Source organism: Aphelocoma coerulescens, assembly GCF_041296385.1.
Source record: "Aphelocoma coerulescens isolate FSJ_1873_10779 chromosome W unlocalized genomic scaffold, UR_Acoe_1.0 ChrW_unloc_scaf_1, whole genome shotgun sequence".
Classification (NCBI taxonomy): Eukaryota; Metazoa; Chordata; class Aves; order Passeriformes; family Corvidae; genus Aphelocoma; species Aphelocoma coerulescens.
Window position 1 is genome coordinate 504,431 of NW_027184080.1, and position 14,582 is coordinate 519,012.

At 42.0% G+C, this 14,582-nt stretch overlaps 1 protein-coding gene across 1 annotated transcript in view; it reads right to left on the reverse strand.

Moving 5' to 3' along the window:
- The window catches only part of LOC138102756 (amyloid-beta A4 precursor protein-binding family A member 1-like), a 129,246-nt gene extending 119,786 nt beyond the window's left edge, over window positions 1-9,460 (reverse strand). Inside the window, exon 1 of the mRNA XM_069000501.1 lies at window positions 8,312-9,460. Within this exon, the coding sequence (XP_068856602.1) occupies window positions 8,312-9,460 (1,149 nt within the window). The remainder of the gene's footprint in view (window positions 1-8,311) is intronic.
- Between the last annotated feature and the right edge of the window lie 5,122 nt (window positions 9,461-14,582).

The window sequence follows — 14,582 nt, forward strand, 5'->3', positions numbered from 1 at the left end:
GATATAGGTCAGTCCATAACAGTTCCTGTCTGCTGCTCCTTCCTCCTCACACTTTTCCCCTGCTCCAGCATAGGTCCTCTCCACAGCTGCAGTTCCTGTCAGGAGAAATCTGCTCTAGCGTGGATTTTCCACAGGCCTCAATTCCTTCAAGAAGTATCCACCTGCTCCAGTGTGGGGTCCTCCACAGGCCCCAGTGTGGATATCTGCTCTGGTGTGGTCTCTTCCACAATCTGCAGGGGAATATCTGCTCTGTTGCCTGGAGAACCTGCTCCTGCTCCATCTTCTCTGACCTTGGTGTTCATGCTACTGTTTCTCATGTCTTCTTTTTTTTCCCCTCACTCCTCTGCTCATCATCTGGCATTTTTGTCATTTCTTAAATGTTTTCACAGAGGCACGACCAACTTCACTGACTGGCTCAGCTTCAGCCTGCTGTGTGTCCATCAACAAGCTGTCTGGAACCAGCTGTGTCTGGCACAGGGCATTCCCATACCTCTTCCCAGAGACCACCACTGCAGACCCCCCACTATCAAAACCGTAACTAACTCTTAATGGAGAAACCAACTTTCAGACTATTCCCCCCCTCATTCACTATCATAAAGAATGTTCTTCTCTGTTCTAGCTATAAAACCTTTATGAGATATTGTATACTTGCAAAAGACATATTAGAAAAATAAAGCAAACAGCAGAGAAAACCAGTATCATGAATTTTCCATCTCTGTATGATCCACCAGCAAATACCTAGCTAAACTGCTATAAGAAATGCTATCATACTAATAGGAGACTGCTGTGAAATGCTGCCAATATTAAAGAGCTATAACGCGGTAAAGTCAAGAGTAGTACTTTAGTAAAAATATGATACAAAAATACAGCATGTAAAACAGTGTAAAGCTTTGACCTAGCAAGTATTTCAAAACCAGATCTTTAGGAGATGTGGCAATGCAGGCATCACAGGGTTGAACCCTTGGAGGAAGCTTTAGTATCCAGCTATGCACAGTGTTGGGGTCTTTTTAACCCAGCAGCCCTGAAATTCTATAGTCTCCTTAACATAGGAATCTTGGTCCTTGCTTTGTCAGATCAGTACAGTTTGTCAGTAATAGCAAAACAGTAAAATTTTATCCTTCTAGTTTCATAAGGAACTATTAAATCCCTTCTCTAAGCAAGCTAGTGGTATAACAATGTAATATGATGTGCTAGTTTGAAAACAAACCAGTGGGAGGCACCAAGTCAGAATAACAATTTAATGGAAATTAAAGAAAAGGAAAAGAAAGTAAAAGAAAACACTGACAAAGTCAAGATACAACCTGAGTCCCTGTTAGGCAGGGTGGTGGTAGCAGTCTGGTAGAATGGTGGCTGCAGTCCTCTGAAGTGGTGATCCTGTAGTAGAAGGGGTCTGCTCTTCCTCAGAAAGTCCAGCGGTGGCTGTGTAGCTCCTGTCCTCTGGAAATCCAGTGGAAAGAGTGTTTCTGGTGTTCAGAGTCCCAGATTATATCCACGATGGGATGCTTGGTTCTTCCCTCTGGGTGGAGCATCTCACAATGGGGTAATGAGTCATGAGGCCAAGTGTTGATTAGGCTCGTTAACAGAACATAGTCCAGAAGGAGTTATCTCTGAGTCATGCGGCAGGACAATGATGGGCCATTAACAGCAAGATAGTCTGGGGGGAGGAGGCAAGGAAACACTGCCCCACCTGATTTCCACAGCTCATGAGGATGGTAATAGAATACACCTCAACCCAGGACATATGATTATATTTCTACTTTGAAATGTCAGCAGCAATAACCCAGAAGAAAATTCTTGGCTGCATTCCCACCACAGCTTAAATCTTGTACTGTATCAAATATTATGTTATGAAATCTAATTTCTGCTACTTTTTCTTCACAAACACATGACAAAAAAAATCCACCGTACTCCTCCTTTTCCTCATTTCTTGAAAAGGCCTATCTTAAATGCTTACTAAAAAGAAATTCCAGAATCAGATTCAACTCATAGACGCTACCAAGGAATTAGAAGGCTCATTGGTTTTGTCCACTGTCAAGACTTCATCTCTGTTGCTGGTTGCTAGATATTTAGAACGGGAGTGAAGTGACATTCTGTTCCAACAGGTCACCAGAGACCACAGTGCCTCCTTCTTCAACATGCTGTCTGTTCACTGTTAAAGCTCTTTGTCTGGTAATCCTTGGAGGTCAGTGTCATGGGGACTTAGTATTTCTTCTTGCAAAGTCTCAAATAATACTCTATTTCTTGGTCCCCCTCCCTAATGCACCATAACCTGCTGACTTCCTCCTGCAGCTTCTAAATCTGTTCCTTCTTGCAGAATACTAGTTACTTGGCTTGAACATAGCTGGAAAAACATAGATATGTCTCATGTTTAAACTGCATGTAATAAATTTTTCATCATCAGAATTCCCTTTGATGCAGAAGACATCAGAGTGTTTTGGATAATTCTGATAGGAGACAAGTGTCAGGGACCAATAACGGCCGGCTGCTCCACAAGCGAAGATGAGGCAGGAACGGAGCACAAGAATAAGGCAAGCAGGAGCAGTGACCTCACCAACAAGGAGCCAGGATGCAGAGCAGCAAGTCTGGGTCAAGATCAGAGGCAGTGGTCAGGGTCAGAGACAGTCCAGTGATTACCCAGCAAGTCCATAGTGATGAGACAGGTCTGTGGCCAAGCCAAGAAGACAAGCCAGCAGGTCTAGGTCACAGTCAGAATCAGAGATCCACCAGGCACAGACATAGCTGCTACCCAGTTATGATGCAGCACAGGCATTGCCCAGTGGTAATGCCTCAGCTGAAAAGCAGCTCCCAGGGGAAAGTAGTGTAGGCCCTGACTTCTAGCTTTCTTCACAATAGCTCTTAGTGGTGAAGGAGCTAACCTTGGACTCAGACAGGTAAATTCCCAGAATAGAGGGAATATGCTTCAGGCCCTGACACTTACAACAATTTTATTTAAAAAGTGAATTGATATTGATTTTAAAAATAAAAGAACCCCAGACAAAAATAAACTTCTATCATTCCATGTTCTTCCAAACAAACAGGTCACCAAAAAGTGTTCCACAGCAACAAAGTGTAGGTACAAAAATGCTGCTAGCGAGGATTTTCTTGCTATTTTCTAAGTTCGTGAGAGACTTTTCTCTCTCACAGAAGAGGTAGCAGGGAATGTAAACAACCAAGACACCTGCAACCTTGATAAGTCTTGTTTATGGTATAGTAGAAAAATATTTTGACAATGGATGTTTTAGGATTTTAGCCAATCACCCCCAAGGGGTGGCTGGTCCTTTGTCCAATTAGACTATGAAGAAAAAAGTCTATAAAAGAGTTTGTAAAATAATTAAATAAATCAATCTTGCTGCACAATTCCTGCCTGCTGGATCTTCTCTCCTCCTCCTCCCTATGGCTGCGGGACACGGTGATATACCATAGGAACCAGGCCAGCGGTAATAACAAAGAGCAATGTAGGTGTTTATAGTGCAGTCATCCTGGAAATAACTGAGTGGATTCACATTAGGGATGACTTTGGCCCACCAAATTTAGTCTATTGGTCCTTTTCATAACAGGTATAAATTTTAACACAGTTAAAAGTTGCTTATGAACTTACTTTATTGTGAATTTTTAAAAACCTTGTAAATTTAATAGTGAAGATTACCTTCACAGAGCAGCAATGAGAACTGGAACAACAGGCTATGAACCTCTTCTGATGCAAATTAGACTTGATGCCAAGAAGTACAGAATTGATAAAAGAAAATCTAAGACTGTAAACCTGAATAGTGGCCTTTAACACTCAGGTAGAGGGAGAGGGATTACTTTACAATAATATGTCACAAGCACATAGTGAGCCAACTAGGAAAGATGCCCTCCTAGGCTTCTTATTTATGAATAGAGAAAGACTTGGGGGGGATGCAATGGTAGGAGGCTGTCTTGGCCACAGTGATCACAAGACGGTTGAGTTTAAAATTTTTGGTGCAATGAGAAAAAAGGTCAGCAAAGTTATTACCCTGGATTTCAAGAGAGCAAAGTTTAAGCTACTCAGGGAGCTAGTTAGCAGAGTACCCTGGGAATCTGAGGGCTTAAGAGTCCACAAGTGATGGTCAGTCTTTAAGAACCACCTTTTAGAAGCACAGGAGCAGGCAATTCCACTGTAAGTCAAGCAAGAGGGGCAGAAGACCAGCTTGGCTGACCAGGGAACTCCTTGTAGAGCTCAAGAGGAAAAAAAAAATTGTATGATCTCTGGAGGCAATATCAGGTTTCACAGAAAGATTACAGAGCTGTGGCTCATATATGCAGGGAGAAGACAAAAAATGTCAAAGCTCAACTAGAGTTGAAACTGGCCAGAGTTGTGTCAGACAAAAAGAAAGGCTTTTTAAAGTATGTTAAGAGGAGCTCTAAAGAATGCATTGGACTGATACTTATTGAAGATGGTCACCTGACTAAGAGGGATGAAGAAAAGAAGAGGCGTTCAATGCTTTTTTGCCTTTCTTTAATAATACTGATAGACCTTGGGCTGCCTGGCCCTCTGAGTTGGAGGACCACGACTACAAGGACAGTGACTTTCCATTTGCGGACACTGAAATTGTAAGGGACCAGTTGCATCAGCTGTATGATCACAAGTCCATGGGGCCTGATGGGATTCATCCAAAAGCACTGAGACTCTGGGAGATGCCCCCTGGCTGGAAGCTAGCCAACATTATTCCAATTTGCAGTTGTAGTGATTGGGGCTGCATCTACCCTGTTCTGGGGTGCACCAAACACAGTAGAACCAACTGGGGTCAGGACAGGTGATTATCTTGATGTATTTAGCTTTGGTGTGGCCCCACCTTGAGTGCTGTGTGCAGTGCTAGGCCCCAGCATTTAAGAAGGGTATGAAGGTCCTTGAATTGCCCCCAGAGGAGGGCAACCAAGCTGGTGAAAGGGCTGAAAGGCATGTCCTGTGAGGAGCAGCTGAGGACTGGGTTTGTCTAGTTTGGAGAAAAGGAGGCTGAGGGGTGACCTCATGGCTCTCTGCAGCTTCCTGAAGAGGGGAAGTGGAAAGGGAGGTGCTGAGCTCTGCTCCCTGGGATCCAGTGATAGTGTCCATGGGAATGGTTCAAAGCTGCATCATGGGAGGTTCAGATTGACATTAGGAAGCATTTCTTTACCAAGATGTCATAGGTTAGCAAGCATAGTCCCGGAAGGGATATCCTTGCTAAGGGGTGCTTACAGCTTCCTCTGGGACCTGATAGAACCTATCAGCTGGCCAGTTTGAATATGGACAATTCTTTAAGCCACTTAAAGTTGTGACCGCCTCTGTGATACACACTTAAGAATAGACAAACTCCCCCCCAAGCTCTCTCTCATTTCCGGCGCTGGGACAGGTGGCTGCAGGCCCCGTGCAGGGCCCAGCAGGCCCTGCCAGGCCCTGCTTGGGCCAGGCCGGGCCGGGCCACGGCCAGCCTGGAGCCATGGGCCTGTTCCAGCCATGGACCCCCCCCCCCCCACTGCCTTGCCGTGGGCAGCCGGAGCGGCTCGGAACCCCCCCCCTCCACTGCGGCCGAGATTCAGCAAAGCGGCACCTCTGTCCGGCAGAGGTCAGGTGACCAACAGCGATAAGCCACATTCCAGCTGCAAGGCCGAGGTGAGATTAACCCTTTTATTGCTGTGAAGAGCTGAAAACCTGAGGGAAGAGAGAGAGAGGAGATGCTTAAAGCTGAAAGTCTGTTGTGAAGCTATGATATATCAGAGTATCCTGTTGTAATTTCATGAAGATATGGGGGGTGGAGTGTTCAAGTCATAAGCAATAGGCAGATGCTGCCGCAGCTGTAATTTCATGAGAAGTTTGGACAGAGAGAGATGAACCAGATGAACCAGATGAGGACTTTTGCTCCAAAGAGGAAAGGAGAAAAACCTCAATTCCTAGAGATGCTTCCAGAGATAGTCTTAAAGATGAAGATGACCCTTTGCTCCCAGGGAAGGAGAAGGGCCTTTGTTTTTTTTTGTTTCTGAACAGCTCAACCTTAAAATTGTACCCCAGAAAACTTTCAAGAGTGGACCCTCGAAAGCAGTTGCGGGAAAAGCTGCAAGTCGGGGGAAGGGACTCACATCGTAAGCAGAGAGACTTCTCTTCCTGAATGGACTGAACAATATTTGGAAGTGGGTGGCTGTCTCGGTGTGATACTGTTTTCATAGCATGAGCAAAAAGAGACTTCTCTTTCTAAATGGACTGAACAAGGTTATTATGGAAGTGGTAAACAGACTGAACATCTTAAGGGTTGTCTTTACATTGTCAGTGGGAGAAGGGAGGAAGGTGGGGGGAGGAGGAGAGTTCTAAAGGTGGTATAATTTTTTTTTCTTTTCTTCTTTTAGGTCTGTTAATAAACTTCTTTATATTCATTCAAGTTCGTGCCTGCTTTGCATTTCTCCTAATTTTTATCTCACAGAAGATAAACAGTAATGAGTATTTTAGACCAAACCACTACACAAGAGGATGGTCAAACACTGGAACAGGCTTCCTAAAGAGGTGGCTGATGACCTAAGCCTGACAGTGTTTAAGAGGCATTTCGACAATGCCCTTAATAACATGCTTTAACTTTTGGTCAGCCCTGAAGTGGTCAGGGAGTTGGACTAGATGATCATTCTAGGTACCTTCCAATAATATAATATAATATAATATAATATAATATAATATAATATAATATAATATAATATAATATAATATAATATAATATAATTGAGGATTCATAGCAAATCTCTAGAGACTGCAAGGAGATAAGGAGTCTGAATCATTTTAGATACACATCTGTGATAGTACCTTTATAGAAATAGTAAGTAATACTAACAAGTTTTTCATAGAATCTGTTAGCATTATTATCTGACAGAAAACAAAACTGACAAGTCCAGAATTTACAGGAACAGACAAGGTTCTATACCATAAGGTAAATGTCCTGGGTTACAGTGTATTCTATTACCATCCTCATGCGCTGTTGAAACCAGGTGGGGCAGTGTTTCCTTGCCTCCTCCCTCCGGACTATCTTTTGTTAATGGGCCCATCAATGCCTTGCCTCATGACTCGTCATCCCATTGTGAGATGCTCCATCCAGAGGGAGGAACCAAGCATTCCATCCTGGATATAATCTGAGATTACGAACACTACAGACAACCCTTTCCACTGGATTCCCAGAGGACAAGAGCTACATAGCCACCACTGGACCTTCCGAGGAAGAGCAGACCCTTCTACAGGATCACCACTTCAACAGAACCACATCCACCACTCAGGAGGCCTGCAGCCATCATTTTACCAGACTGCTACTGCCACCCTGACTAACAGGGTGTCAGGTTGTATCCTGACTCTGTCAGTTTAAACCAGCGTTTTCTGCCTTTTTTAAATTTCCCTATTAAATTGTTATTCTGACTTGGTGCCTCCCACTGGTTTGTTTTCAAACTAGTACAGTAAATTATTTGGTATTTATTCTAATTATCCAGTGCATGTTAGTGATAAGGACAGTAGAACAGAACAGCATTTTACTCGCTTGATAAGATAGTGGAACAGAACATTATACTCTTATCAAGGACAGTAGAACAAAACAGCACAGCCTTGAAGAAATAAATAAAAGATGTAACTTAGGCAAACAGAAGTAATGCAAAACACAAGCAGGATGCCAGCTCAGCTCTGCAAGGCTGACAAAGTAGAAGTTATGCAAAACAATAATATTGCACTTGCTGAAAAGTGGGGCTTGAGGAACAGCTTTCTAAAAAGGACATCAGACATTGAAGACAGACCCCAAAGAACCATATAAAGACTTCTGATAAGGGGTGTGACTATGTCAAATAAAGTCAAGGAAGTGGGGATAGCTAATGAATATGTAATCAGTGTGTATGATTAAAAACTCTGTTCACCCAGCATTCGTCGCACTCAAATGGAGGAAGGATCCCTTCAGTGATTAGTGCTACAATAAAGAGTGTCTGCTTTCTAATACTCAAAACTGTGTTAGAAAGTTTCTATCTAGCGGATTTTAGTATCATTAGGAAAAAAGAAAAATAGGAGCACTTGTTTCAGAAAAAAAAGTCAGTGGAGCTTTCTGTGTCAAATTCATCTGTATTACAACTCTAATAAAGTCAGAAGTGTTCCATAAAGGAAAATTTGGTGCATTGACAACATATATGTATAGTTCCTATGCATCTTTTAAGTAAAAATTTTAAATAGATACAGCTTTACATACTTTGCTGAGAAATAAAATGAGTCAGAAGAGTATAACCCTCTCCATTTCACTGTAATGTATATTACACGGTCCCTGTTCCTTTAATTGGGACATGTGATCCTATAGATCTGTATACTTACATCTCCATTTAGTGGCCTCTGATTAACACATTCCCTGGTTGGACTAATGTCCTGCCTCATCACCCAAATAGGTGCTTTTGGTTCATCGGGGGTATAAGGAGAACGAACAGTCCTTGTCTTCACTTCTTCAATAGCTTCTTTAATATCTTTGATGGCCAGTGATATTGCATCCTTTTTTTCCTTTCTGCTCTGCTGTACTGACTGTCCTGGGTTGGCTGTGGCCCTAGAGCCAGCTGACAGTTGACCATTGCTTTTGTGCACCCTGCCAGAGACACCATGAGCATGCTCCAAGCTTTGCTCTGACTCTAGGATGTCTTCAGCAGCCTTTCCCAAGCTCTGAGAGCTCATACTCTGTTTCACCTCTGCCACAATCTGATCAATATCTTCCTCTAGTTCATAGCTGTCCATTCTTGGATATGGAGCAAACTCTGCCTCTTTCTCAGGGCTGTCTGACTCTTCATCAGATCGTTCATCATAATGGTGAAGGCGGGCACCAAGAGCTTCCTTGTGATAGTTGTCAGTTTCCTCCCTTTCCCACTCATAGAGCTGAAGCCCCTCCCTAACATCAAGGTCCAGCACATCCCCTATCTCCTCATATACATGCTCCTGCTGCCTATAGTCAGCATAGGGCTCAGCATACCGTTCATCTTCTCCTTGGTGGAGGGGGTCATGAGTGTATACATAACCTGAGTACAGTGCATTCATGGCTTCCTCATGTCCAGTAGAGTAGAAATGGACACGGTCAGGCAACGTTTGATTATGAACAGCCTCAGCATGCTCTGCTTCAGCATGTTCTGTGTACTCCTCAGTCTCAGGCCTGTACTGCACTGCATATGTACTCTCATCCTCATTCTCCTGTACTATATCTACATCATAGCCATCCTCTGCTGTGGCTATAACATCCCCTTCCACCATGTCCATGTGACTGTGGAAATCACTCTCAGTGCTGGCTGATCGAGCTAGCATTCCTTCTTCTTCCTGCCCAGATGGTACCCCTTGGTTGCTGTTTCTGTGTCTTGAATAGCAGATAGACTGTCGCTCCTCTTCTACCTGTGAGTGCTCCAAGTCAGCTTCCACCGATTCATTCATATCTTCATTTGCTGGCTCTTCATTCACCTCCACCTCAGATGGTACGACCAAATGGTTCATGGAAAGTTCTTCTGTGTAGACCACTTATTCTATAGACATTTTGTCTACCAGGACTGGAAAGAAATTAAGAGTGATATTAATAAAAAAAACCCCAAAAAACAACAAAGCCACAACCACAATCAAAACAAAGTCAAACAAAAAGCCCCCCAATTTGGAGTCAACAAACAACCCCAGAGTAGCAAAAGGCACCCTTGCTTCTCAAACAAAGTTTTGGCTTCATCAGCTCTCAGGTCAGAGGACAACCAGCACAACAGCATGACCTTCCAATGCAAATTGATTTCTACCAGCACCATTCATTCAGAGATGGGACCACAATTCCTTTGAGAATTGCAGTTTACAGTTCTATGGTCAAATTTTCTCGGAAGGAATCCACTATCTCAGACCAGTCCAAGAGGTGCTTCTATGGACTGGCCACACATCTAGACAATGCAGACAAGATGCACATCAAAGCAACTAACTTTCACCAGGGGCTCAGTTGTGGTAGAGATACTGTGGTAGGTTGTGGCAGCATAAAATGACAAAGAGACTTTATCCTATTGAAGTAGTCTGCAATTGGTCATATATATAATACCTTTGCAGACTAGACATTGCCAACATATCTTCAACTGAGATCCTCATCCTAGGGCACCTTTTAGTCAATAGAGAGAAAAAGAAACTTTTAGGGTGCAATGCAAAGTACCCATTTCTCTTCCCTAGTGAAGTATAAGATAGCTAGCTCCAGTATAGACATCTTTATGAAATACATCTAAAATTATGAAAAATTACTTCTGACCCAAATGCCTTTCCTAAAATAGGGAATAAAAATTACAAATGTTTGTAACTGTGACCATTCCCACTTTGAGATTAGTGAGACATTTTAGTTTTACCAAATGCATTCTGCTCAGAGTAAATAAATCTCAAATGATGACATAATTACAACAGAGGTCTGCCAAGAATGATAATTACATAGAGCATAGAAATAAGAAAAACCTATAGGAATACAGATTATTCTCTAGATGTTTCTCAGAGCTACCAAGTTTACCTAGCTCAGAGGGTATAGTTTTTACCTGACAATTGCAGCTATTCTGAACCTTTTTCAATGTCTTAAAATATAGCATCATATCTTATATATTTCAAGTCTAATCACATGCCCATAGGAAAAATGTAATTTTAGCCTGTGGTTTACTACCAAATATAAGGGGACAAAAATGCCTGTCAGAAGGCTTATATTTTTATATATAAAATGATACTTCAAAAAGATGCTATAGAACATGACAGATAACAATAATAATAAAAAAATAATTCAACAAATAAAATAGGACTTTAACCAAAATTAGTGAACTTGGAGAGTCTTAAATTATACTGATGAGCTAAGCAAGCTCTGAAGCCACAGAAACAGTTGTTGAGTTTTTAATTTTTTGTTTGGTTAGTTTTTTTTACTCCTGCAGAGAAAAAGCAATAGTGATTTCAGCTGCTGTCCATCAGAGTTCCTGATGGGCAGGGGAGGGCAGCTAGGAGTTATTTGTGCTACAGCTCTATAGGAACCCCCAGTGGGTGTAGCTTCCATTTCAGCGTTTCACCTCATCTGTGCCATACCCATTGTTTTAGTATTTAAAACTAAGTATTCAAAAGAGAGGAAATCTTGGCCCAATCTCCAGACGGACTTTTTTCACTTTCAGAAACAACACATACATAATTTGCACAAATCTAACATGCCATGCTTAGCCTCTAATATATGCCTTTCCCACCTTCCTAGAAAATAAAGAAACAAACCCAAAACAAACCTAGGACTTAAGTCATAACACATAGATACAGAATACTAATTAAGAAATCACATAAAAACATTATTGAACAGATAAAAATACCATACACAAAACTGACTGAGCTTTCTGGGACTTCATATAAACAAAAAGCAAAGAGAAGTAGCTCATGGATTTTGACTTGCATCAAAAGAAGTATTAGAAAATTGCGGGGGAAGCTTCTTTTAACTGAAAAAGTGAAAGTATGTGAATAAGAACCCTCCAGTGACAGGGTAATGTCTTTTTCATCCAAGATTTCTAAGAACTGAGGAGAAATTGAAGACTTCTTACAACATGCATTATAAACAATGACAACCCCACACAAAACAGATGACTAGAGCTATAATTTTTAAGGAAACAATATAAAGAACAACAGCATTGAAGAATTCTGCATCTTAAGCATGGATTTAACAAAAAAAAAGTGTGAAGAATAATGCATATTTTTAGAAAAATCCATTCCAAGAACAATTCATTGTTTGCATTGAAGTTTGTGGTAAAATTTCCATTGATTTACAAAGAATTAGGCCCAAACATAATGTTATTTAAAAACCCTGACTTTAACCAATCAGTTGCACTCAAAGCACCAATGAACATCTAGGTAAGAGCCAGTGACTCACTCTCAGAGAAAAGGTAGTAGTAAAGAGAAATGAAGTTACACACAGCAACATAGAATGACAAATTTTCTGAAAACTTTATTATTTCTATACTGCCACATATCTTTAACTGAACAACATCAAAATTATGGACTGTGGTGAGTTTACATTGGTTGGCTGCCAGACCCCCATCCAGCCACTCTCTCAATTCCCTTCCTCAACAGGACAGGGGAAGAAAATAAAATGGAAAAGCTCTTGGGTTGAGATAGAGACAGGAAGATCACTTACCAATTACTGTCATGGGCAAAACAGACTTGAGGAAAATTGATTTAATGTATTGCCAATTAAAATAGATTTGGATGGTGAGAAACAAATTTAAAAAACACCTTTGCCCCACCCCTTTTCCCCAGGTACAACTTCACTCCTTCAATCCTGACTTATCTATTTCCTCACACCCTGAGGAACAGGGGATTTAGGTCAGTCCATAACAGTTCCTTTCTGTTCCTTCCTGCTGATGCTTTTTCCCTGCCCTAACATGGGTTCTCCATAGGCTGCAGTTCCTTCAGGAAATATCCATCTGTTCTAGCATGGAGTCTTCCATGGGCTGCAGTGTTGATATCTGCTCTGGAGTGGTATCCTTTACAAGCTGCAGGGAAATATCTGTTTCACTGAGATCTCTTCTAAAACTTCCACAGGATTTAGGGGAATCAGCTTCTGAACCACCTCCTTCCCCTCCTTCTTCTCTGACCTTGATGTTTCTCACACTTTTTTCCTCACTCTGTTGTGCAACATTTTGCCCTTTTAAAAATACATTTTTACAAAGGCATCATCAGCTTCGTTGATTGGCTCAGCTTTGGCCTGTGGTGGATCTGTTGCCAAGCCAGCTGAAACCAGATGTGACTGTCAGGTAACCTATGGCCTCTACTCAAAAAGATATGAGGGAATTTTTATTGTACCCTTTAAAGTGAATTAAACATGTTTGTAACTAAATATATATTAAAAAAATATTCATGAACAATGCACTGGACAGAGGCCTACCACCAAAAGTGGTTCTACAAGAAGTCTGCAAAGATGCATCAGGAGCTGATTCCTTATCTACACTTGCACCAGCTCCAATCCCCTGAGTGGTTGCATGGGGCACCTCAGCCTGGCCTGGGGTCCATCCCCCAGCCCAACTCTGCTACCCAAAGGTGGTCCCTGAGTTATCCCTGCATTCCAGGTTGGCTACAAGACAATGCTGAGGCTGTTTCTTATCAGAAAGGGAAAGTACACTGCCCTTGCAAGGAGTCATTCTGTTTTTGGCATTCCTGCTTCCAGCAAGTTTAATCCCTTCTTGCTCTCCATGCCAGATCATTCCTCAGTCACAAATTACCACTGCTGAGCAGTTACAATTTGAATTTCCCGTTCAGAGTCCCCACATACACCTTGCCATGTAAACCCAATACAGGGAAGAAGTAAAAATTCAACTGCATGAAGACTATGCCTCAACTCAAATGAACTATAAAATGTCACAATATACACACATTTATTACCCAGAATAACAGCTTTGTTCCAATTATCAGACACTTAAAAGAAAGCACTCTCATGACTAGCTCTGTACTCAAGCCTTGATGGATGACTGACTTCAAAACAGATAAATCAGACATAAAGTACTAATAAAACTAGTCTTTCACTGAAGGTTAAATGACCTTCCTGGCTATCAAGAAAAAAAAATTAAACATTTCCACATATTTTTGAGAAACAACAACAACAAAGAAACAGAAAAAAAACGCCAAGTCAGTAATTTGAAGCTTCAGGAGCACAGATCACTGGTGGTAATCATGATATGCAATTAGAACAGCTGAAAATTTGAGCATTCAGGTTCAAATATGGTTTTGGGTTTTATTTATTTCCAGATTCCACAATTCCCTCCCTTCTGAATTGGTAACCTGTTTGCTTATATTTCTGTGCATCAAATAAATTGGTAAAGGGCATCACTCCTCCCAAAACAACTTTAAAAAAACAAAACACTTGTACAAATATTATATTCACTGATGGGCAAGACATATGCCTTCAAAGTGGCATTGAAAAAGAAAATTCACCTTATTTGACACCTATGAACCCTAATAAACATCATCATCATGAAATGAAAAGTAAAGCAGTTTTATACAGAAAATTAGCGTGCACAGTTTTCTTAAACACTGTCAGGCTTAGGTCATCAGCCACCTCTTTAGGAAGCCTGTTCCAGTGTTTGACCATCCTCTTGGTAAAGAAATGCTTCCTAATGTCAATCTGAACCTCCCATGATGCAGCTTTGAACCATTCCCATGGACACTATCACTGGATCCCAGGGAGCAGAGCTCAGCACCTCCCTTTCCACTTCCCCTCTTCAGGAAGCTGCAGAGAGCCATGAGGTCACCCCTCAGCCTCCTTTTCTCCAAACTAGACAAACCCAGTCCTCAGCTGCTCCTCACAGGACATGCCTTTCAGCCCTTTCACCAGCTTGGTTGCCCTCCTCTGGGGGCAATTCAAGGACCTTCATACCCTTCTTAAATGCTGGGGCCTAGCACTGCACACAGCACTCAAGGTGGGGCCACACCAAAGCTAAATACATCAAGATAATCACCTGTCCTGACCCCAGTTGGTTCTACTGTGTTTGGTGCACCCCAGAACATGGTTTGCCCTCTTGGCTGCCAGGGCTCACTGCTGACTTATATTGAGCCTGCTGCTGACCAGCACCCCCAGATCCCTTTCTGCAGGGCTGCTCTCTTG